Raw genomic sequence first — 23,662 nt, 5'->3', positions numbered from 1 at the left:
CAAAACGCCAGGAACTGGGACTAAGAGACACTCCAAATAGCACCAGAAATGTCAAAAATCATGAGCTGACAACACTGCATTCTATATTATCCACCTCTGGATCTCTGTGCCTGCTTCTCTAATGGTTTTTTAAGACTGTAGAGTTAGGGGTGGCTATTGTCTGTGTTGTGATCAGCACCCAGAACACTGCTGGTGTTTTTAAAACAAACCAACCAATCCAAAAAATCCAGTGATGGTCTCCCACAGTGGGGCAAAACAAAGTCAAACTATGCAGATTAGCTTTTTGTTGTAGAGACAAAATGGAAACAGTACAAAAAAAAAAAAGAAAAGAAAAAAAAAGAAAGAAAGTGACTGCATGAATAAATAGAATGAATCCTTAATTCTAGCTTGATCCTATCACTGCAAAGGGTGAAAGAAAAAGTGTTTACAGGGATTGGAAATATTGGCAGTGTTTCCCCTATTATTTCTAACTCTTCATAGATACCAGTAACAAAAGAAAATATACCATTTAAAAAAAATCCTTTTGCTGAAATAACTGCACATCTGTTGAATGCAACTTAACATGGTACTTATGCCAGAGATGGGAAAAAATATTTTAGACTTTAAAAAAAAAAAAAAAAAGGTGTGCGTTAATTTAAAACTTTTCACTGATCTGCCAGAGTACTTACAAAGCCTATTCTTTTGAAAGCACGTGGATAATCAGATTTTGTATGGAGGTTTGACAAAACATACATCCCACTACACTCAAGATCCACTTTATTTCCCTGTGGTCACAGTCAGGTCAAGAGCAGCAAATTAACAAAAATACAAAGTCACTTGGCACTGATAGATAACAAAGGTGTTTTCCCTTTATAAGTAGAAAGGAGATTTCCAGTGGCTATAGTCTACAAGGCAAGCTTTCTGGGGTCACAGGATGTAGTATTTGAAAGGTACAATGATATTGCAAAGGTAACAGTAGCAATCCTTACAGAAATTCAAAGTCAGAGATAGCAACTACCTAAAAATAAAGATTCAAGCAATGACAGAATCTGAAACCTGATTAAACAGTTGCTTGGCCAAACTAATGCAAATGGCCATGTTTTCAGTTCTATCACTTTCTTTGAGAATGAAAATACAGTTAACATTCAATACCATGTTAATTTTGTTTCAAGAGCTTTACTCACCATGATTCATATTCTTGATAGGTTTTCAATTGGCCAAACATTTTACATCAAGTATAAAAAAGGGGCAATTGACAATAATTCAATAGTTATATAATTGTTTCAAGAGGTAGCACTAGTTAAGACTGTTGTACAGTCTAATTTTATCTTTGTATAATCATCTTAAATTTCTCTGTATTATCTGCCACTCTTAAATCATAACACTGTACAAATCATCTAAATGCCTCCGGTTACAAACATTTCAAATGTAAATACAATATTATGGAACATTTTTATATGCTAGCAAAGGGTATGTGTGTAAATAATGACTAGCCAGAGCATTACTAGGAGTTTATTCTGAAGCTTTTACTTTAAGCTCTTATATCATGAAAGATGTTTAATCTTTACAACGTTTATTAGAAACTGAGATGTTTTTATTTCTACCATTATAAAAGTAATATAGGAGACCGTTCTAAACCATCTTCAAAATGCAGACCAATCTTGTTTGTATATAAACTGTACACAAAAACAAGGCACTATACATTTTTGGATATTGAAATATAAAGGTTGATTTGCATAGTTTCTAAAGAAACCCATGCCATAAATACAAATGCTTTGTTTAGTTTAGCACCTGAAGCAGCACTGAGAATAATTCATTACCTATTGCAAAGAGAAACTTTTCAGAATGCATAAGATATATATGGGTGGTACAGCTAATTCAGTATAAGCAACTGCCATCCAACTACCTTTCTGTAGAGTTTTTTTTTTTACATGAAAGTCTTGAAAGTGAATACATATTGCATTGTTAAATACATACTTGTTCTATGTGTTTATATAAATATAAATTCTTTGTAATCCACAAACTAACAAAATAACACTTTACAAAGAGAACATCTTCAAAAACACACACATGGCAAGTACTATATATAGCCAAAGGACTGTTGCAGTAGTAGCTTGAGAAACTACTGTTTAAGTGCACAGGAGAGCAAAGTTTAAACACATTTACCCTTGGAGTTGAAACAACGTTTCCAAAGAGTTCTCTTGCACATTTACAATATTACACAACTCAAGATCAGGCAGTATCTAAAAATTTAAGATCTCTAATTTCTTTTTTGAACACTAATCCAGAGCAATTCATTTTGCTAATTCCCAGGTGTTGAAAGTGACGATACAGATCCCTCTGGTACTATCACTAAGCGATAACATTACTTAGAAAAGTCCTTTTGCCTTTTTCACGTTAACTTGCTTCCAAGAGGGCAGTGCATTGTACTCGTCTCTCGTCATCTCTAAGGCGGCCTGAATTTAAGACAAAAAGACACATCGCTATAGGAAAGTAATTTACTAAACTCAAAGTGCTCACCAGTCGAGTAGTGAAACTGTCACAAGAGTGTGTGGGAATGATTCAATACACGCATGTACACAAAAAAATGTACCCCCCACCCTCTTACCTCAAAGTCTTCATCTGAAAGATAAATTTCAAGTTTCAGTGGATCAACTCCCTCAGGTAGAGGCCTAGCTAAAAGATCTGCTAGTGGATACACAGTTTTGCACAACTTGGCTAACACATCCTCTACAAGGATTATCTGATTAGAAACTTCAGCATCCTGGCGGAGAGAGGGGAATAAAAGGAGAGTTTAGAAACATGCTACTGAAATCAGCAATTGCTGATTTTAAATACAGCCTGCTACAGAGCTGGTACCAATTCTGACCTAGCTGGGGATGGTTAGCTGGCCCCTGTATTTTAGAAGCAGACTATGCACATTTGGTGTTAGCCCAGTTCTTTGGCTGGAACAATCTGCTACTATAAAATACTTGTATTTAAGAACACGAGGGCACTCCTCTTCCTTAAGAAACCCCATTTCACCCATTTTTTTACTCCTGCCACCACATTTTGACGAAGGAGGAAGACTCGCAGAAGACTCCTGGAGATAGCCAGTGTCCCTTCTTGGCCATAGTTTATACTTAAAAACACCCTGCACCTGAGCTTCTTAAAGTAGTCACATGGGCTGGAATTAACTTCGTTTTCCTGAAGGGGAAACTGATGCAAAGGCCCAAAGAAATCCCTGTAGAATGGCACTTTGACATGCTAGTATGGAGATTCTGATTTGAATTACATAAACAAAAACATACTGCTGCCTGTTTTGTTCAGTTACACTGAGACTTTTCCAGGTGGGCCATCCCCACCAAAGACAGTGCGATATTTTGTATGGAAACAGACAATATTCCAGTCCATGGCTTCAAAGAAAACAGGAGCCTGCCTTGTTGGGAGACAGAGCTTAATCAAGGTTTTGTGCAGCTCAGAGGTGGCACCCCTATTTTATCTTACTAGTTTTTAGGTAGGATTCAATGGTGAGAATCAAGTTAAGAATCTTTTAGTTCCACTTAAGTCTTCAAAGAATGAAACATTTACTAGAATGTATGAAAATCTATAACTCGTTGAAAATATCTATCGTGCAGTTATCAAAATTCAGCCATGTAACGATACTTATTTCTTCCAGATTCCTGAAGTGCATTATTTAGGTTAATCCTCTGGAGTTTGGGACTTCCCAGCAGAAAACGTGCGGGCCGGTACTAACAATATCAAACAGAAAAATACAAGCGCAGCAACAGGAAACAATTGCAATAGAAGGTTTGTTTACCATTTCTGTGATCTCAGCTATGTCTTCTCTGTGTTCCCAGCTAGGGAACATATTGGTGAACGTCAGGGGTTCAAGACCAGCATGAATTAGGTAGGATTTGGGAGGCTTCTTTACGTTTTTTCCTATAACATCCAAAATACAAAACCAGAGGTGTTGTAAAACATGAATTATCTTGCAGGCTCTGTCACTCTATATTACCAGGTAAAATTTTAGCAAGGCCCTTCATCTAGACCAGAGGTTCTCAAACTGTGGTCCGCGGACCACCAGTGGTCCGCAAGCTCCATTCAGATGGTCTGCGGATAGTTCCCTCTAAGGTACACGCCTGGGCGGCCGCACACAAGAAAACGAACGGCCACCCACCTAATTAATGGAGCCGCGCAGGCAGGGCTCCCCAAGGCCACCATCTCACCTTACATGTGTGTTTTCTCCAGGGTCCAGGCACCTAATTAGCTTGGAATTTGGGACATGCAGGGCTGCAGCAGCCAGAGAAAGAGGCGACTGTCCCCAGCTCCAGGGCTGCGGCTGCCGGGGAGAGACCCCCACTCCTCCCAGTCTCAACTCAGGGGCTGCCGCGGCGGGGGAGAGATGGTACATCCATTGCATTAGAAAGGTAATACTACTGATATTAAAATATGAATTGTGTATTTTTATTTGTAGAACAAAAAACCAATTATTATTATTTTTTTTATATAGCACTTTTATCCAAAGCACTCTACAATAGATAGCTAACGGTACAAAACAACATCTGGAAAGATCATTAAGTGGTCTGCCAAGACCCTCAACAATTTTCAAGTGGTCTACAAAAAAAAAAAAAAAAAAGTTTGAGAACCACTGATCTAGACCAGCATTTCTCAAATGCGGCCACCATGGGGCTTTTCTTGTAGCCACAACCTCCTGGCTGTGATGGGGGCGGGAGTGGGGGACGAAACACAAAGCAGCAGCCCCTCCTCCAAGGCCGCCAGTAGTGCTTGGGCCATGCCCCCCTCTGGAGACACAAAAGCTGGAGGAGCAGGCAGCCAGTGAGTTCTGCACTTTCTCGGGGGTGGTGGGGTCAGGCTTCAGCCCTGGGGTGGCGGGCTCTAGCCACAAGGCTTCGGGTTCCATTCCCTGGCTGCACAGTGACTGACTCTGGCCCCAAGCTCACCACCCCCCATCGCCCCGGCCCCCACTGCCTCTGTACCCACCTTCCCATTCAGGGGATAATTTAACCCAGGCTTGCTGGGGCTGAGTTAGTCTGTTGTGACTAATAATTTGGACATGTATATGTGCATTTTTCTCTCCCTACAATTAAGTATTTTCGGACAAATTGTCAGAGCGGCCACACGCAAGAGTTGGTGGCCACACTCTGAGACCACCAAAAATGTGTTGTGAGAACCCCTGATCTAGACTTTATTAAACAAACTTTCTTTTGCGCATCAGAGCAACTTTAAAAAGGTGTATTTTTCAATATTCTAAAAGTGTGCCTATCATGTCATCTCCGGGCATATGTACAAATCCAAATACGTAGCTTACTACCGAAAAAGAACAAAACAAAATGGACTCCTCTCCTAACACGCACAATATAAGCCTTCCCTACCCTATGCCCAATCCACCAACCTGCAAAAAAGCCTGAATGGAAAGATGAATTTTGCATAATTTTACCAAAAGACGGGAATTCTAGAACAAAGTGTCCTGCATTGGAAAATGTCAGCAGCATGCAAAATTCAAGTTTGGAGACCCTGGTGAGAACATCTCAGCTGCCCACAATGTCACTGCAGTATGTGGGGAATGCAAGGTGATAATGGTGGTTAGAAGCTAAAACATACAGGCCTTTAGAAATCAATAAAAACACCTGGAACGGTATCTAGAAGTGAACAGGAAATCACTGCAGTCTGTGCAGCACTCATAATATGTTCCCTATGGCCAGCTGGACCATTGCAATTTGCTGTAGTTGGAACTTACGAAGGATCTTCAAAGGATGCCCTGCACACCACACAGAACACTGTAATAATCCTACCTGGAGGTCAGAAAGACATGCCCATAGATAATGTTTGCAGTTATTACACCAAGCGCAGAGGAAAAAAGGCACTCTTGGCCAGCTCAGTGCATAGCAATGAGGGACCCACAAGTGCTCCTAGATGGTGGATACTCCTGAAGAAGGGTGGACAAACATCCTTAAAATGGAGACAGGCATAATTTCTCAAAACAGCCTCATCCAGCTCACAATACTCCAAGTCCCTATCTCAGGTAGGCAACTCATGGGTTAGATGAAATGATGACAGAGCAGCTTGTCATTGGCTTAAACCACCTTGCTGTCTCCTCTAGCAGCCTCCCATAGACACTGAGTATGAGGAATAACAACAGAACCTTGCAAGAGAACACACTTGAGCTATTACCAAGCGTTCTAGGATCTCATAGGACAAAGCACCAATACAGGATCAAGAGTGATCCAGCCTATTGCACTCACTGTCTGGACTTAAAAATGTGTGCAGTTCACGGTGGTAATAGCAGCAGGCGGATCTAGAAGAGTCAGCATGGATACCTAAACTTCATCTGTTACTAGAAAGTCAGTCGTGGAAACTAATGCCAGCTTCACACTATACCTACACGTAAACCAGCCAGACAGGAATCAATGAAATCTGAGGAGTCCAGACACTGCCAGAGTTGTCTCTTCACCACTGTGACCCAAGAACCACATAATGTCAACTGACAAGGGGGAGCAGAGGGGTTGCAGAAATCTCATAAGACTGGTGTGTACATGCTAGTCTACCAAAGAATGCCACGAGAGGTCTCAAATGAAAGCCAGTGTGTCAGCTGGGTCATTAATGTCGCTGTAAATTCCACGTATAAATACAATGTAAGCAGTACTGGGCAAATTGGTTGAAATTATCGTAAAGAATACAATTTTCAGACACATAGATGAACATAATTTGTTGGAAAACAGTCAATATGGTTTTTGTAAAGGGAAATCATGCCTCACCAATCTACTACAATTCTTTGAGGGGGTCAACAAGCATGTGGACAAAGGAGATCCAGTGGATATAGTGTATTTAGATTTTCAGAAAGGCTTTGACAAAGTCCCTCGCCAAAGGCTCTTCAGCAAAATAAGCAGTCATGGGATAAGAGGGAAGGTTCTCTCATGGATTGGTAACTGGTTAAAAGATAGGAAACAAACTATAGGAATAAATGGTCAGTTTTCAGAATGGAGAGAGGTAAATAGTGGCATCCCCCAGGGATCTGTACTGGGCCCAGTCCTATTTAGCATATTCATAAACGATCTGGAAAAAGGGGTAAACAGTGAGGTGGCAAAATTTGCAGACGATACAAAACTACTCAAGATAGTTAAGTCCCAGGCAGACTGCAAAGAGCTACAAAAGGATCTCACAAAACTGGGTGACTGGGCAACAAAATGGCAGATGAAATTTAATGTTGATAAATGCAAAAGTAATGCACATTGGAAAACATAATCCTAACTATACATATACAATGATGGGGTCTAAATGAGCTGTTATCACTCAAGAAAGAGATCTTGGAGTCATTGTGGATAGTTCTCTGAAAACATCCACTCAATGTGCAGCGGCAGTCAAAAAAGCAAACAGAACGTTGGGAATCATCAAGAAAGGGATAGATAATAAGACAGAAAATATCGTATTGCCTCTATATAAATCCATGATACGCCCACACCTTGAATACTGCGCGTAGATGTGGTGGCCCCGTCTAAAAAAAGGTATATTGGAATTGGAAAATGTTCAGAAAAGATCAGCAAAAATGATTAGGGGTATGGAGCGGCTTCTGTATGAGGAGAGATTAATAAGACTGGGACTTTTCAGCTTGGAAAAGAGGTGACTAAGGGGTATATGATAGAGGTCTATAAACTCATGAGTGGTATAGAGAAAGTAAATAAGGAAGCGTTATTTACTCCTTCTCATAATACATGAACAAGGGGCCACCCAATGAAATTAATAGGTAGCAGGTTTAAAACAAACAAAGGAAGTATTTTTTCACGCAACGCACAGTCAACCTCTGGAACTCCTTGCCAGAGGGTGTTGTGAAGGCCAATACTATAACGGGGTTCAAAAGGAAGCTAGATAGATTCATGGAAGATAGGTCCATCAATGGCTATTAGCCAGGATGGGCAGGAATGGTGTCCCTAGCCTATGTTTGCCAGAAGCTGGGATTGGGTGACAGGGCATGGATCACTTCATGATAACCTGTCTGTTCATTCCCTTTGAGGCATCTGCCACTAGCCACTGTCAGAGGACAGGATACTGGCACTTGATGGATCTTTGGTCTGGCCTCGTATGACTGTTCTTACGTTCTTATCCTGAAAATGTGGTTTTCATGTCTGTATCATGGCATTAAGCAACAGCAAAGGTGCAAAACAGGTTTTCCTCCAGACGAGGTGAGGTAAGGTAAGCAATGTGTCTCTCTGTTGGGATGTAAATTAAGCATTGTAAGCTAACACAATGGATGCCCATATACACATGAACTCAAACTTTAAGGAAGAGATGTGAAGTCAACAGGGAAGGAGCACACTGGGAAAAAAACAATCCAACAGGGAGGAGGAGAGGGGGGTTATGCTGGCTAAAAGTAAAGACTGAAGGGTGTATCTAGGAGGCAAATAATGAACTTTGGGGGTATATCTAGGAGGCAAATAAGACACAGCCTCACCCTACATCTAGGAATAAATGGACAGTGCGTTTGCATTCATAAAAATGGGCTCTCAAGCAGCCTTGGTTGAAAATGCTGCAGAGGACTTTGGGTGAGATAAATTTCTTTAGACAGGTAAACTTGTCAGTTAGGCTAGTGTGTTATGATTTTATTTCATTTGTTTCCAATATTCCTACTCACTATCATTTGAAGCTTTGATGATAAACTTACCCTTGTTTACATTATAAATATATCCAAGTGTGATATTAAGCAAAATGCTAATCCTGAATTGACTCTTACAAGTTGGTGTGTTCTGTTCCTTTGGGAACCTAGCAGTTCTGCGAGAAGCCAGCACAGAATCATAGAATATCAGGGTTGGAAGGGACCTCAGGAGGTCATCTAGTCCAACCCCCTACTCAAAGCAGGACCAATCCCCAACTAAATCATCCCAGCCAGGGCTTTGTCAAGCCTGATCTTAAGAACTTCAAAGGAAGGAGATTCCACCACCTCCCAAGGTAACGCATTCCAGTGCTTCACCACCCTCCTAGTGAAAAAGTTTTTCCTAATATCCAACCTAAACCTCCCCCATTGCAACTTGAGACCATTACTCCTCATTCTGTCATCTGCTACCACTGAGAACAGTCTAGATCCATCCTCTTTGGAAACCCCTTTCAGGTAGTTGAAAGCAGCTATCAAATCCCCCCTCATTCTTCTTTTCCGCAGACTAAACAATCCCAGTTCCTTCAGCCTCTCCTCATAAGTCATGTGATCCAGTCCCCTAATCATTTTTGTTGCCCTCCGCTGGACGCTTTCCAATTTTTCCACATCCTTCTTGTAGTGTGGGGCCCAAAACTGGACACAGTACTCCAGATGAGGCCTCACCAATGTCGAATAGAGGGGAACAATCACGTCCCTCGATCTGCTGCAATGCCTCTACTTATACAGCCCAAAATGCCAGTGGCCTTCTTCATATCCAGCTTCTTGTCCACTGTAACCCCTAGGTCCTTTTCTGCAGAACTGCTGCCTAGCCATTCAGTCCCTAGTCTGTAGCGGTAAATCGGATTCTTCCATCCGAAGTGCAGGACTCTGCACTTGTCCTTGTTGAACCTCATCAGATTTCTTTTGGCCCAATCCTCCAATTTGTCTAGGGCCCTCTGTATCCTATCCTTACCCTCCAGCATATCTACCTCTCCTCCCAGTTTAGTGTCATCTGCAAACTTGCTGAGGGTGCAATCCAAGCCATCCTCCAGATCATTAATGAAGATATTGAACAAAACCAGCCTGAGGACCGACCCTTGGGGCACTACACTTGATACCGTCTTCCAACTAGACAAGGAGCCATTGATCACTACCCGTTGAGCCTGATGATCTCACCAGCTTTCTGTCGACCTTATAGTCCATTCATCCAGCCCATTCTTCTTTAACTTGCTGGCAAGAATACAGTGGGAGACCGTGTCAAAAGCTTTGCTAAAGTCAAGAAATAACATGTCCACTGCTTTCCCCTCACCCACAGAGCCAGTTATCTCCTCATAGAAGGCAATTAGATGAGTCAGGCATGACTTGCCTGGGGTGAATCCATGCTGACTGTTCCTGATCACTTTCCTCTCCTCTAAGTGATTCAGAATTGATTCCTTGAGGACCTGCTCCATGATTTTTCCAGGGACTGAGGTGAGGCTGACTGGCCTGTAGTTCCCAGGATCCTCCTTCTTCCCTTTTTAAAAGATGGGCACTACATTAGCCTAACGGGCTGGATATCACAGGGGAACGTTTCAAAAGAACTCAGAGACTGGAGTGCACCTAGTGTTATACTGCAAGGAAAAGCTAGGGCTGGCATAGCCCAAAGGAGAGTGTTTGGGTGGCTAACAGGCTGGTGGGAAGCTGACACCCAGATAAGCACAAGGAAAACTCTGTCCTTACACTAGAGGCAGGGGGTGGTAACAAGGTGACTCTCAGTCCTGGGTACCCAGAGAACCATCACAACCACTTTCTCAATAATTCTGCGAACTGTGAGCACTCCATGTTTTGTCTGAGGTCAAACATGTGGTTGCAAACAGATTAGAAAGAATTTACTCGCATGAAACAGACTAATCTACAGAGCTCTAATCTCAAGTATCCCAACGAACAAATTAGCAACAAATCAGAATCCTTCAACTACACAATTTAGACAAGGGATTTATCATCTGAGTCTTTGCTTTACTTTTAATCCTCCTGTTCCACAATCGCACTGCGGAAACTGCTTGAATTTGCCACATAATACTACGACAGCGATTTGAAACTCTGCAATTTGCAAAATTTGTCAGCAGTAAGCAACACAGTTCAGTGATACTAGTGGAGGAGTATAGGAAGGGTTGCTTGTGCCAGATAACACTCTAATATCGGCTTAGCCGTCTGGTAGGACAATTTAATTTCTGAGAGGAGAAACATTTTCCTCATTTCAGGTAATGAAGTGAACTCTGCCCTCTACTCAAGCTAGTTTGCCTTTCTTATGCAAGAATATGAACCGCAACACACACTCTCTCTCCCTTATGCTAGAGCTCAGTGCTCCAAAGCAGTCTGTTGATTTATCAGACAAAGCTTCAGAAAGTTTCAAGAAAATCTGAGAGGTTAGATAAAGAGATTTGTGCACAAATGAAGCAACGCATGCTGCTAGGAATATTCAAGCTGTTATCCAAGGATACAAACCAAAGTACTTCATATAATCTTGTAGTTTGAATGCTGGCTGTAAGCCAAAAAAAATAAAATAAAAATAGAACACACTTAAATTCTTCTGATTACCCACTTAACTAGATCCTTCTTGCCATTATCTCTTAGTTTTAGGATAACTGCAGTATTTATATTCCTTGCTATTTAAGTGTGCCATCTTATTAGGGCAATGAAAGACCAGCGCTAGTTAACCCATGAAAGATTAATTCCTGTAAAGTTTTCAGCATATCTGACAGGAGAATCACCCACAGGCCCAAGAGGCTAACAAACCAGTAGATCATCACAGTCAAAGGGTACCTGCTCCCACTGAGACTGTAGCCACAAACCTAGCTCCTCCTCCTTCACAGTGATTGAAATCACCCTGGGATTCAGCCTGATTTTGGCAGGGGAAGTGCACAGGTAAAATATTAGGATTTTAATGGTGGAAAACTTGCTACATCAACAGCACAAATAGCTCTTGCAGAACTCTACCACACCTGGAAAGGGAGCAAAGGGAGCTTTCAACTCCAAAGCAACCACAGCTGAAAAATCATAGCCAGCAGAGCTACTGCACTTAGCGAAGCAATTAATCAGTTTGTGACTCATAATGCCAAGCACAGACCACCGAGGAGCTCTCATCCTACTTTGCATTCAAATACGGGGGAACAAAGAGGCAGAAAATCCAAACCACTGCAGACAGCATTCGCCACCCTGCTACCATTACAGCCACTGAAATTCAGGAAGTCCTGAGGCATGTTCAAGTCGCAACCTGCCCCCTGCTCTTTGATGAAAGCCGGGGGGAAAAAAGTTTCCATTAACATGAGGCTGTATTGTGTAGCAACTGGAGCACTGGACTGTGTCTCAGGAGACCTGGGTTCTATTCAAGACTCTTCCATTGGCCTGCTGGTTCACCTGGACACTGCATTTCTGTGCCTCATCTGTAAAATGGGGATAATGATACTGACCTCCTTAGTAAAGTGCTCCGAGATCTACAGATGGAAAACGCTATGTAGGAGTTAGGTGGTATTGTCACCAACATGTCCTTCAGAGTCTCAGAAATGCAACAGCCTTCCCAGTCCTCAAAACACCAGCATGTGGTGCACAAGGGCCTTCCCAACTACTGCTCCATCTTTAACCTCTAATTCCTACTCCAACTGGAAACAACTCAAGGCCAACATGTGAAAAAAAAATCTGCCAACATCCTGGATGTACATCAGAATTCTGCACAAACAGTGCTCCAGTGGCACAGGAAGAGGACCGCTGCATAGCAATGGATACACGTCATGTTTCAATGCTCAGCTTTTCGGTGACTTTCCACACTCAGCCACAAGGTGTTACTGATCCATTTAGGTGACACAACAGGAGTAGACGGTACAGTATCATAATGACAATCATTCCTCTCCTACCAGACCCAGAGAGCAGTGATCGGTCACTGGCACCTTCTTCCCCAAGGGCCCACATACGTGGAGTTCAACATGTATTTCTCCCCCCGTTCCAGCTCCTTCACACTCTTCAGCATATGAGCGAGACCCCTGGAGAAGCTGGAAGGTGCCACTGATTCAGCTGCCAACAATACATGAGTTGGACAGGTCATTTACTGCAGCTGAAACCAATGCCATCGAGGATCCACAGTGCCACAAGAGATCAGCTCTTTACTTGTAACTGGGAAGGGGGGCGTTAGGGGCTGGTGGTCCCGGGGGGGGGGGGGGGGGCAGCCAGGGGGGTGTTGGATGGGTCGGGAGTTCAGAGGAGGCGGGGGCCAGGCTGTTTGGGGAGGCATAGCCTTCCCTATCCAGCCCTCCATACAGTTCCAGAACCCGATGCGGCCCTCAGGCCAAAACGTTTGCCCACCCGTGCTCTAACTTGTGCAGATCATATCCGGTTGTCTCCTTTGTGAGGCAGGCCACTGTGAGCACATCACCCCATGCTTTGCTCCCTACACAAGCTCCCAGTGTTAGTTCAAAGCCATCAACAAATCAGAACCCAGTTACATCAGCAATTGCATCTCCAACCATTCCTTTGGGACAATACACTTTACAAAACCCAGGACAAAGTACATTAGAGCTGGAGCCACAGCATTCAGCATTAAAGGGGGTTCTATAACAGCATGAATTTCCAGAGATCAAACTAATCCACCATCTGCCCAATTTCCTCTTTGAGGAAGTACACTCACATTACAAGCAAGATGATTTGAATATAGTAAAACATTGCTTCCCAAACACAGGCCTCTAATCCTGATGGTAGTATTGGGGGAAAGAATAGACAAATTCCTTGAAGTTTACTAGGGACCTCACCTTGCCAATTTATTTTACCTGGGGAGCACTTAAATACTCTGGTGATCGTTACTATAGAAACCTTAAAATAGTCAGGATCAACACTGGCACAAAGTAGCTTTCTTATTACCTTTGCAGTATTGGAGTACTGTCTCCATGGCACATTTCCTGTCTGTAGCCCATCGGATTCGAGCTGATCCAGTTATTTTGTTTTCTACAGGCCACCAGCCTTGCCAAAGATATACTTCATGGTGATTGTCAACAAGGAAGAGTGCTAAAGAAGAACCAGAGAAGAACCAAAAATACCAGAGATTTAGTCAGTATATATTTTACTGGGTTTATTCATAAGATAAACTGCATAGCCTTGACTAAAATCAGCCTATTTTGGTTGGACAGATGAGACTCATCTTAGAGTCCACCAGTGTCATTTGTTATCTAACCACAGAGATTTCTGTAAACCCAGGAAGCAAGGGGCTGAGCTCTGGTTCCCCACAGGAAATGGTGTGCTCTCTTTAGTAATAGTTTGTGTACAAATATGTTTAATTTGTTTTAAGTATCTGCGAAGTGGAAATTTCAATCTTTTGTTGCTAAAGGTTGAACCCCTCCTGGTTTTATGCACACTGAAGCACTACTGCTATTAATTAAATCTGAACAGACCCATGCTTTACTCCTGGGAGAATTCTGAGTCACTGAGCAATGCAGAATTTGTGCAGAATTAATGTTCTGTGCAGAATTTCCTTTCTCTCTTCAGAGCCCAGCTTCCCAGCTTGCAAATACAGGACACTGCTGGGGTGGAAGGGGAGCTGGAGGGTTCCGGGCAGCTGCAGGTGGGCCCTGGGGGGAGAAGGTGCACGTGTCTGGCCTGGGGAGTGCACCAAGGCTGGACGCTGGGTGGGAGTGATGTGGATGTCTGGCTTGTGGGGGCCCCACAGCTGGGCTCTTGGGGGGGAGAGGGCATGGGAGTCTGGTCCCGCAACTGGGCTTTGTGAGGGAGGATGCAGAGAAACAGGAACTGGGTTGTCGTAGGGGTTTCTTTAACCTTCTGCTCCTGGGGGAATCTAGTGCTGAAAGGTACTTTGAAATAAATCACCAAAATAACTGAAACTGGCATGATCATACCATGTTATTTTGACAAAATATGAAGAATTTTAACAAATTGTGCGCAGACTTTTTAGGTGCAGAATTCCCCCAGAAGTAATGCTTACTGCGTCCCAGAGCAAAGCAGCATTGCATTATGCCTTTTGCCTCCCTACTTGCTTGTTGCATGAATACTTTTATAGGTCACCATTGTTCAATAACTCCTGTCAGTATGTTTCCCTACTTACATGTTAGAATAACTTTATACTAGGGGTCTCTGTATTTGGGACACTTATTCATGGGTATCATAGCGGGGATCAGTGCAGTATTTACACCAATAGTCTGCTTCTGTACCTGGCTGCGGGGCAGTGTAGAGATCCTCCTGCAGGAATGGCATGGAATTGACAACAGTGGGATCTCTTGCAGGATATATATATTCAGTGGCTGAGAAGTCTCCTGATGAACTGCTGAGGATGAACAGGCGGGGGGTGAAGTTAAACTTTCCAGGATCTAATAAAACAAAAACCAAAAATGTTTAGTACAACAGGACAGTTAATTTGAAAAGCTGTATTTACGCTTGCTACATTACACTTTGGCTTTTAAATAATCAGGAAAGGAGACTGGCAACGGCTGGCATATAAAGCATTTCAGCTTTAGCCACCATTTTGAATCCAACCCTGGCTAGTTGTGACCAGCCATTTGGGGTATGTCCACACTACAATTAGAGTCCCACCAGCCGAATGGTACTCATGGCGTTCGGGCTAAGGGGCTACTTAACTGTGGTGTAGACGTTCAGGCTCAGGCTGCAGTCTGAGCTCTGGGGCCCTCCCATCTCACAGGGTCCTAGAGCCCGAAAGTCTATGTTGCAATTAAACAGCCCTGTAAGTCCAAGTCAGCTGGCACGAGCTAGCCATGGGTTTTTAATTGCAGTTTAGACATACCCTTGGTGGCTGACTGTTCGGTGGCTTATGTGAAGTTAGCCTCTCTCACAATCTACTACTTAACTGACAGATTTTCATATTGTAAATCTATCCCATAACTACTATCTTTGTTGGCAGTTCCAGAAGAGCGGTCAATGATTAAACATAAAACCATCATCCGATCCCTCCAGAGGAGAACTGAAATATATCTGGTGGGCGAAGAGTTAGCTGCTGCTCTGTTCTATGCGTGTACGGGAGGAGGACACTTCACTCTCCAGCCCCTTGCATCCCCAGACACCAATAGATTCATGTGTGTGTGGCAGGAAGCATATTTTATTCTCCAATGAGTGTCCTGACTTCACCAGGGCCCTGACTATTCCTAAAGTTTCACTTCAACAACGGAAATATGTTCAACTAAAACACAATGTATTTTATAGTCCTACAGTGCAGTAACATGTAGTTGAACATCACTGGACTGCAATACTACCTTGCAACATGCAATCATAGGCTTTTCGATCTCTCCTTCCTAATGCATCCCAGAATCCCAGTGGCTCTGACCCTTCATCACATTCATGTATTGTCACCTTGCTGCTGCTGTGCAATCCAGCTTCCAATGGACATCTGCAACACAAAGAAGTTAGGTGAACCCAATACCCTTACTTCCAACAACATACAGCTTCATGCACTTGTCAGCAGCCCAAGCCAGTCCAAAGACTGACTCCATGGACACCGGCACTTCCTTTTTGCCAGCCTGATCCATATGAAAATCAATACGGGAAATACCAATGTAAGATATGGCATTTCAGTAATGGTATTTATTTGTACGACTGATCGTGTACGCAGAGCGTGAGAGAATGCTCATGTGAGCTCTTTACCAATTCTTCAGTTTCTCCTTTCCATCCCCCATCAGTGCTTCTTGCAAACTTCCTTCCCTAGCCTTGTCATACCCTCTCTCTCATAAGGCTTTTTTTTAATCCTATCACCTCTGTTAGGTCATAGTTTAATCTTCACTTTTAGATGCTTTTCCATCTCCCAGAGATTGAAAACATATTGCTTTAAAGGGAATTGCAATTCAATACCGCAAAGAACAGTAAGTGTATCTCACCCTATTGGGATTGTGTGAAAATCAGAATATGCACATAATGAACTAGGTGCCCTGTCCATTCCTCCTCTCCCAACACACATCCTTGCTGCAATCTCTCAACCCACTCAAGATCAGTGCTATTGGAGGGTTGCTGGGTTTTTTTTCCCAGCAGACAGCTACATTTAATAATCCAGCTACAAAATACAAATGTCTCCAAGGTATAAGTCAGCTACTTACTGTTCTTTTATTTTATTGGCTGCTGTTCTTCCTACATCCTTTGTGTGAGACTGTGCTTTGCAGCCATGCCACAGATAGATAAGGGCTTTATTTATATTGAGAACAATCATAGATGTCCTGGACCTTAGGCTGCTGCAGTGACATGCTACTTCAAGTAAATTTCCTTCAATGGAAACTTCTCCTCGCACACAGTACAGCCTCCAGTCACCTGGAATGGGCGCAAATAGGACAAAAGCTTTATTACAGTCTGGCAAAGTTACTTCTAATTCAAGATCTTTTAGGATAAATGGCAAGCACTGCATTGTATTATACAACCTTAAGTTGTCACAAAGTGATGGAAGGAAATTCACAGTTAATTTTATCACTGCTTGTTAACCCTCCCCCTTTTGTATTTAGGGTGAACAAGGGACCCATATAATAATGGTACCTTATCTTTTAATGTCATCTCCACTTGGTGAATTGCAATACCTAGGCACACCAAGTCAAGTTCAGGTTTATCCCAACATAATTGCAGCCCTTCCAAGCTACCATTGGATTGAAAAGAATTTGCCTAGTATTCACAGAATACACAGTAGGAATTTCAGTGTGTGGTAAAAAGGTCACCGAAGTTTTGTTTGAGTAATAGAAGTCCAAAATGACAACATGCAAAACCGCAAGTCCATAATCAAATAACCATTTTTTGCTCTGTAAAACAGAGGAGCATCTTAAAGCAGAGGCAACAATTTAAATGTATGTACAGCAAAATGAATTTGCTCTTGGGTTGACAAAACACATTTTAAGTCTAAGTGATGAGTGAACTAAAATGAAAGAACAAGTATAAGCCCTGTGACAAAGATCATCTACAGAAAAAGCTCCACTATTCCCTTTGGTATAGAAGGAGTGCTAGTTTAGCCTTCATGTAAAATCCATTTTTCCAGAAAAGGAGGATCTTGGAGCAGAAAACCTGTATCTAATAAGTGATTTACTTTGTGTATTTTCTTCTTCCTCTTCCCTTCTTCCAGCATGCACAACCATCCCTCCCTGGAAGCACTGCAGAAAGCATGGTGGTTCTTTTCCTTGAAGTACTTGTACCTAGAAATGGAGAGCACCAAAATACCAAAACCACAGCAAATGAAAGTAGAGATTGAGGAAAACTGCCTCTTGGCAGAGTCTTAAAAATAATACAGTCCTGGCCACCCACAAGGGTGGTTTTTCTAATATGTTAAAACACCGACTATTGTTTGAGCTGCCAAATACATCAACATTCAGTGGGACTCACACATGTTGTTCTGGTTAGGAACTGCATAACTAAGAGGAACCTGTACCCATGTTGCAGTGTTCAGCAATCTTAAATTTCAGAGGATAATTAGCACGGACTATATTGTAATTTAAATTGGTTTATTTTCAAACAGCATTGGAGTCCATTAACGGCAGGAGCCATCTTCTCAAAGAACTGAGACACTGAGACAATAGGTATATGGCAGCCCTATTCAGATTGTAAAAATGATATACAAATATGCTTTAATATTGCTTAAAATGCTGGCTTCTATGAAGCCTTAAAAAGTTTTGTCATTATTGAACTGACATTGCTGCTTATTAAATGGATAGGACCGACTGGTTTATAATCACTTGCACGGAATTTGATATGGGAGGTGTCAAATGTGATCATGTCCTTTGCTCCCTTCACCCCATGCCTGCTCCCCAAGCTATGTCATTACAATACTTTCCAAATACAATTCAATTTTATGTCTTGGCCTGGCAGAAAACGCTTCTTATGGGGCTCAGCAGAATGGCTGGAGCTCTTCTGATACTTGCAGTGTGAGAGAATATGAATTCCTTAACTGGATTCTGGACCTGAAGGCAGGGGAGGTATCTACAGTTCATGCCTTTGCCTACAACTAGGGGGAGGAGAGAAGAAACAGACTTCCCAGAAGGCAGCTCTTGGAATTACATAATCCACAAAGAAGCCAATTTATTTTTACAATGCTGGAATATTGTTCTGCAAGTCCAAAGGGGACTTTGGGGGGGCTGTGTATACGCAGGGGCAATAGGTACAACTTCTGCATTAGAAGGGAGCCAAAAATAGATGATCCCCAAATCCCACCACCACATTTACTCACCAGATTTGGGTTTTTGGACAGTACTAGTATTTTTTAACTACAGGTTTCCCATAGCGGTTTCTACATAGTCATAGCTCACCTGTGATCCTCTCTCTTCATCAAGCTCCACAGTCATTAGTGCTGACGTCCCCTTCTCGCTCACTGTGGAGTGCCTCCCTTGCCAAAAGAAGTACACACACTTCTCTTTTCCAACAGCCCTTACTTGCTGCTCTCCCTTTTGTCTGCTTCCAACTGCAAAACAAATGGCTCGCATTGAAGGAAAACAGCTATTGCTAGCGTTGTGGAGCGCACAGCCAGCCAGCTCAGTGATGTGAAATCCAGTGCAGCACAGACTACACGCATAATCTGAGAAACATTAAGTCAAGCTGTGCAAGATGCATGTGCCAGTTCTTCACAGGGACATCATCTGGTGGATGTAAAGCTGCACGCACAGACTCCACTGACTGGCCAAAGGCCTCCAAACCAGAAGGAGGATCATACAAAATAATTAACTTCACTCGAGAGAATCAAACATGAAATGGTGTAGCCAGTCATGTTACCAAACAACAAAAAAAGCACACAGTGTCTCATTTTCCATATTACACTGTTCTTTGGCAGCAAGAGATTAGCTGGCTGCTGAACGATATTGGAAACAGCAGCAGTTGAGACAGCTACAGGCAGAACATGAAAATTCTTACTGGTATAACTATATTAAAAAAGGAAACTGCAAGGGGATTCCAAGTTATGACAATCAGAGAACACTAAGTTAATAACTTACTCTCATGAAAAGAGTCTTGTGATTACTTGTAAAAGTTTCATTTTCCAATTAACTAAATGCTCCATGTTAGTCTGAGCAGAGGACTAGGAGCCAAGAATATTTTTAAAAAAGACCTTTATTCATTATCTGAATATTACAATTAGTAATCAACACTGTGTGTGAAAAAAGACAAGTTCTACATTAAAACCCTTGATGGAAAGCTTTACTTTAGTTACTGAACACTCTGAATAACCTGTGACACAATTAGGACAAGATTTTCAAAAACAGGAGTTTAAAGTTAGTCTCCTAAATCTATTTTGACACCTACCAGATATTCAGAAGTGCTGAACAACCACTCTGAAAATCCAGGCCCTCTAAAGTCATCTCAAATTGGACACCCAAAATCACTAGTCACTTGAAAATCTTGGCCTCAGTCCCCTCCTAAACCCTTCAAAACAGTGAAAGGCGCTGTCTCGTTTGACAAAACCAGCCCAACCGAGCAGATTCGTACTTTCAGAGTCAAACTATTTGCAAAGTGTAAGGGAAAAAAACAACCCTAAAAATTCTTCAAGGAGCGAGAAGTTGGTTTTCTTTTGTTTTGTTTACATATGGAATCAGCTTATCGTTTCATATTTAAATCAGATCGTTTTCTATTCAATAGCTTCTGCAACAAAGCACATGTGTCTGGGTTTACTTCATCAGCAGCTACTCTCGGATTCACACCCTTTTGTGCTCTAATTGGATTCTCCAATATCTTGACTCCACAATCAAGCATTAATCTGCATCTTTTAAGAGTGAAGCCATATTTGTGTTGTGGCCGATTAGCGCACTTGCACTTGGAACACACTTTTCACTTGTGGGGCTGTTTGTACTTTACTTACTAATGAGGCGACCTGCTGTTCTGGAGTTCATCCCCCATTTTGAAAGCATGGAGTGAGGCATAGCCCTACCAGTTCCCTACCTGAGCAAAGATCACCCCGAATTGGTTGTTTGCCAAAGATCTACCTACTCAGACTTTTTGTCGGAGCATAGTTAAGAATTTTCAAATCAAGGTTGAAATGCATTGAGGAGTGTTTGGAGAGCCAGCATAAAGAAAGATTCCTTCCCTCTTGGCACTTTGGCTTCACTATGTAGCACAGACTTTTTCTTCCCCCTGGGTTCCTCTCTCCACTACCTGGCAAAGGCTTCACCTGGAACTAAACCTACATCTCTTACAAGTCAGTTCAGAGCACTGCCACTAGTCCAGCTCCCTACCTGATTCAGTTCTAGGTTAAAGTAGATTACAGTTACTCCTGATGTCATCACTCAAGCCATTTTGCAAACCAGAACTAAGCGACTACAATTTGGATGCAAGTAAGCGAATACACACGGAAAACTGCTGTGTGATAGCACAGATTACATTTGGTGTGAGGAAGAGGAAAAACAGCAATGATTTTACCAGGAATTCTACTTTATATCTTGCTTGCAAAGTTCGTTTAACGGCCACATGCTGTAAGTGAATTCCTGCCTTGTTTGCCTAATTGGGTGCATCACATGCGAGGAAATTTAGCTCAGGATTTTGCTAGAACATTAGTTATTTTAGCCACAGACATCAGTATTTAGCATGAAGAAATTCAGTTGTTCACTAACCTGCAGTGCTCACCATGTACTTCCATTTAACCACATACGTGTCTCCCTCATGGAACTGTCCAATGCTTTGTTTAGGAAGCCTACTGTAATCAAATTCCAGGATGTGCCACACATCCACAGAGGCAGTGATAATTTCAAACTGCCTCCCATCTTCTCCTTCAATAAATCCATAGCCACGGCCAATATTTATTCCATCCAAGACTGTGCCAACTGTAGTTTGGGGCACTGGTACCATTAGCATGACATCATATGGTTTCAAGTCAGACCTGGAGTCTTCCTGTGACAAGACACGTAACAAGTTTTTTTTTTTGGTCTATGTTTAGATTTTTTTCTTCTTACCCAATGATTTAATTATAAACACACAAGTAGCAAATGTATGAGATACTTTGTGACACAGTGGTACAGTTTTCCCTTTGTACTAAAGCCAGTTTTGAAGCATTGATCAACCCCCCAAACACTAGTTGATTAAGAGCATGTATGTGGGTTTACCATCAATGATATTGTTCTGGCCAACATTCTAAAGACAGAATGATCACGAATGCAATTTAGACCACTGAGGACAAAATTTACGTCTCTACTGATTAATATTAGTCATTTATATATTTTGAATTCAAATTTGTCTTCCCATTACAGACACACAAATCAAATATTGAAAATACTCATTAATTTATTTGCTCTACCTTCTGGTGAAGAGATTCACTAGAGTTCTTCTCATTGTGTTTCTTCAATTCTGTCCAATCAAGAAATTTTTCTTTGAACAATATGGTCTCATTATGTTCTGTGAGTCTGCCAAAGATAGCCCAGTCAGGACGCCCTTGTCCTTTTCTATATTAGAAAAAACAAAAAAACTGGATTAAATTACATACTGTAACATATTTGCAAGAAATCAAATGTTTTAAACATCCCTGAGAAAACTCATTTGCAATACAGGTTTCCAAGTCTTTACTCTAGTTTGCTAATTATAAAGTTTGAAGCTATTCAGATATCAAACATTTGCCACTGACTTGATGCAGGATTTTAAAAGTGATCAGCAAAGGAAAGCAAACGGCTGTGTACCATCTTCTTTATGATGTACAAAGGCAGCCTGAAAGATTTCGCCTCCCTGAATGTTTATTTGCCAATACATAGCTGGCACAACTTTACATGATATATTATGCCGGTTCGTGGCAATTAAAAGTCATTGTTTCCACAAAGAAAAATGGCAGCTGGCATTTACACACTGACCCAGTCTAACAGCATTCAGTTGCATTAACTCCCAATAATGTATGTCCCCAGTGTATCAATAAGAGAGCAAAAGTACTATAACAGCTGTAAGTTTGGTACCTTGGTATAAGGGGATTGCACTCTCCAGGGTCTAGAGGATTTATGTCACAATTGGCGTAGTCAAATGTTCCATTCCACAAATGTTTGGCCAGCTGGAATGCTACTTTTCTCTGTGCTAATGTGACTTCTTTCCCATGCCACACATATACTTCGCTGCCGAAATCAAAAACCAGAACCTAGAAATAATTACAGTAGTAATTTAACTGCAGGGAAAATATACTCAGTTATAGCAAAAACTCTTTGGTATAACAATGGCCAGGTTGTGATATAATTAATGTAGTGAAACAAATACTTACAAATGTCCTATGTGACAAAAGGAGTTGAAAATGAAATAGCAGCCACTGCATAGCATTTGGGTTTGACTTATGGGCCTGATTACTTGCATATTTGGTAAGCCAATACTGGGAATTCTACAGGGGAATTTGCTTATAAGGGAGTGAGGTCATGTGAGAACTGAAAGTTCTTACTGATCACAAAGCAATATTGACCTCTTCTAAAAACCTACTTTCAATCCCTCTTGGTTGGATGAGGTTGTTGAAGTGAGACTTTACTGAGGGTGGAAAAGAGTTTTGGGAAGGGGAGAGGGAAAAAAGTTAGGACTGTCTGGTTTGTACTTGGATGGACTGGAAGCAAAGGAACGCACCATGGACAAAAAGGGTTGGAAGTCTTTAAAAGTTGTCAGTGTTGAGATAATGCATTCTAATTTTTCTTTACTTTCTTGGTACCAAGGGCTCTGCAGATGGTCAGTCTCTGGCAGTGAAGAGTTTATAGTATCAGAAGTACAAAGGACCTGATTTTCAATAAGTTCGCAGATGGGTATTTGCAATTGTGTGCCTACAAACTTACCAAAGATCAGACCATCGGTATCTTCCAGAGGAAGTGGTAAGTGTTCCAAATTCAAACTCCTAAATGTAACTTACTGTACCTCTTTGGATTGTAGCAGAGTACATCTTGGCATTTTTCCCCAGTAGTCATCATCAGGAATAAGTTTATCATCTACTAAACGATAGATGCAATTTGTTTCTATTATTGCAGCTTCATACATTTCATCTTCCTCGGGGTTTCCAGCAGCTTGAAGAGAAAAAAAAAATCACAAATACAAAAATGTTCTAATATCAAATTTCTCTACATTGGAACAGCTAATTCAGCTATTTTACTGTGATAAAACATAAGGGGCTGAAACAGTGAAAATATA

The 23,662-nt window shown here is 41.8% G+C and overlaps 1 protein-coding gene across 12 annotated transcripts in view; it reads right to left on the bottom strand.

The window, feature by feature from the left end:
• Window positions 1–616: 616 nt before the first annotated feature.
• Window positions 617–23,662, bottom strand: part of SVIL (supervillin) — a 236,771-nt gene continuing 213,725 nt past the window's right edge. For 5 of the 12 annotated variants that reach the window (XM_074946164.1, XM_074946165.1, XM_074946166.1 and 2 more), the window contains 13 exons: window positions 23,393–23,538; window positions 22,468–22,643; window positions 21,825–21,969; window positions 21,145–21,421; window positions 18,859–19,010; window positions 17,646–17,751; window positions 16,681–16,888; window positions 15,847–15,980; window positions 14,794–14,949; window positions 13,493–13,636; window positions 3,779–3,900; window positions 2,588–2,743; window positions 618–2,435 (listed from right to left, as the gene is read on the bottom strand). In XM_074946164.1, the coding sequence (XP_074802265.1) occupies window positions 2,349–2,435; window positions 2,588–2,743; window positions 3,779–3,900; window positions 13,493–13,636; window positions 14,794–14,949; window positions 15,847–15,980; window positions 16,681–16,888; window positions 17,646–17,751; window positions 18,859–19,010; window positions 21,145–21,421; window positions 21,825–21,969; window positions 22,468–22,643; window positions 23,393–23,538 (2,009 nt within the window). In that variant the 3' untranslated portion in view covers window positions 618–2,348. Of the gene's footprint in view, window positions 2,436–2,587; window positions 2,744–3,778; window positions 3,901–13,492; window positions 13,637–14,793; window positions 14,950–15,846; window positions 15,981–16,680; window positions 16,889–17,645; window positions 17,752–18,858; window positions 19,011–21,144; window positions 21,422–21,824; window positions 21,970–22,467; window positions 22,644–23,392; window positions 23,539–23,662 lie in introns of all 12 variants that reach the window. The other 7 variants (XM_074946163.1, XM_074946161.1, XM_074946162.1 and 4 more) reach the window with 3 other exon arrangements.

Source organism: Natator depressus, chromosome 2 (genome assembly GCF_965152275.1).
Source record: "Natator depressus isolate rNatDep1 chromosome 2, rNatDep2.hap1, whole genome shotgun sequence".
In the NCBI taxonomy this organism is placed as follows: domain Eukaryota; kingdom Metazoa; phylum Chordata; order Testudines; family Cheloniidae; genus Natator; species Natator depressus.
The sequence above is the reverse complement of the archived record's forward strand: the minus strand, read 5'-3'. Positions and strand labels throughout refer to the sequence as shown.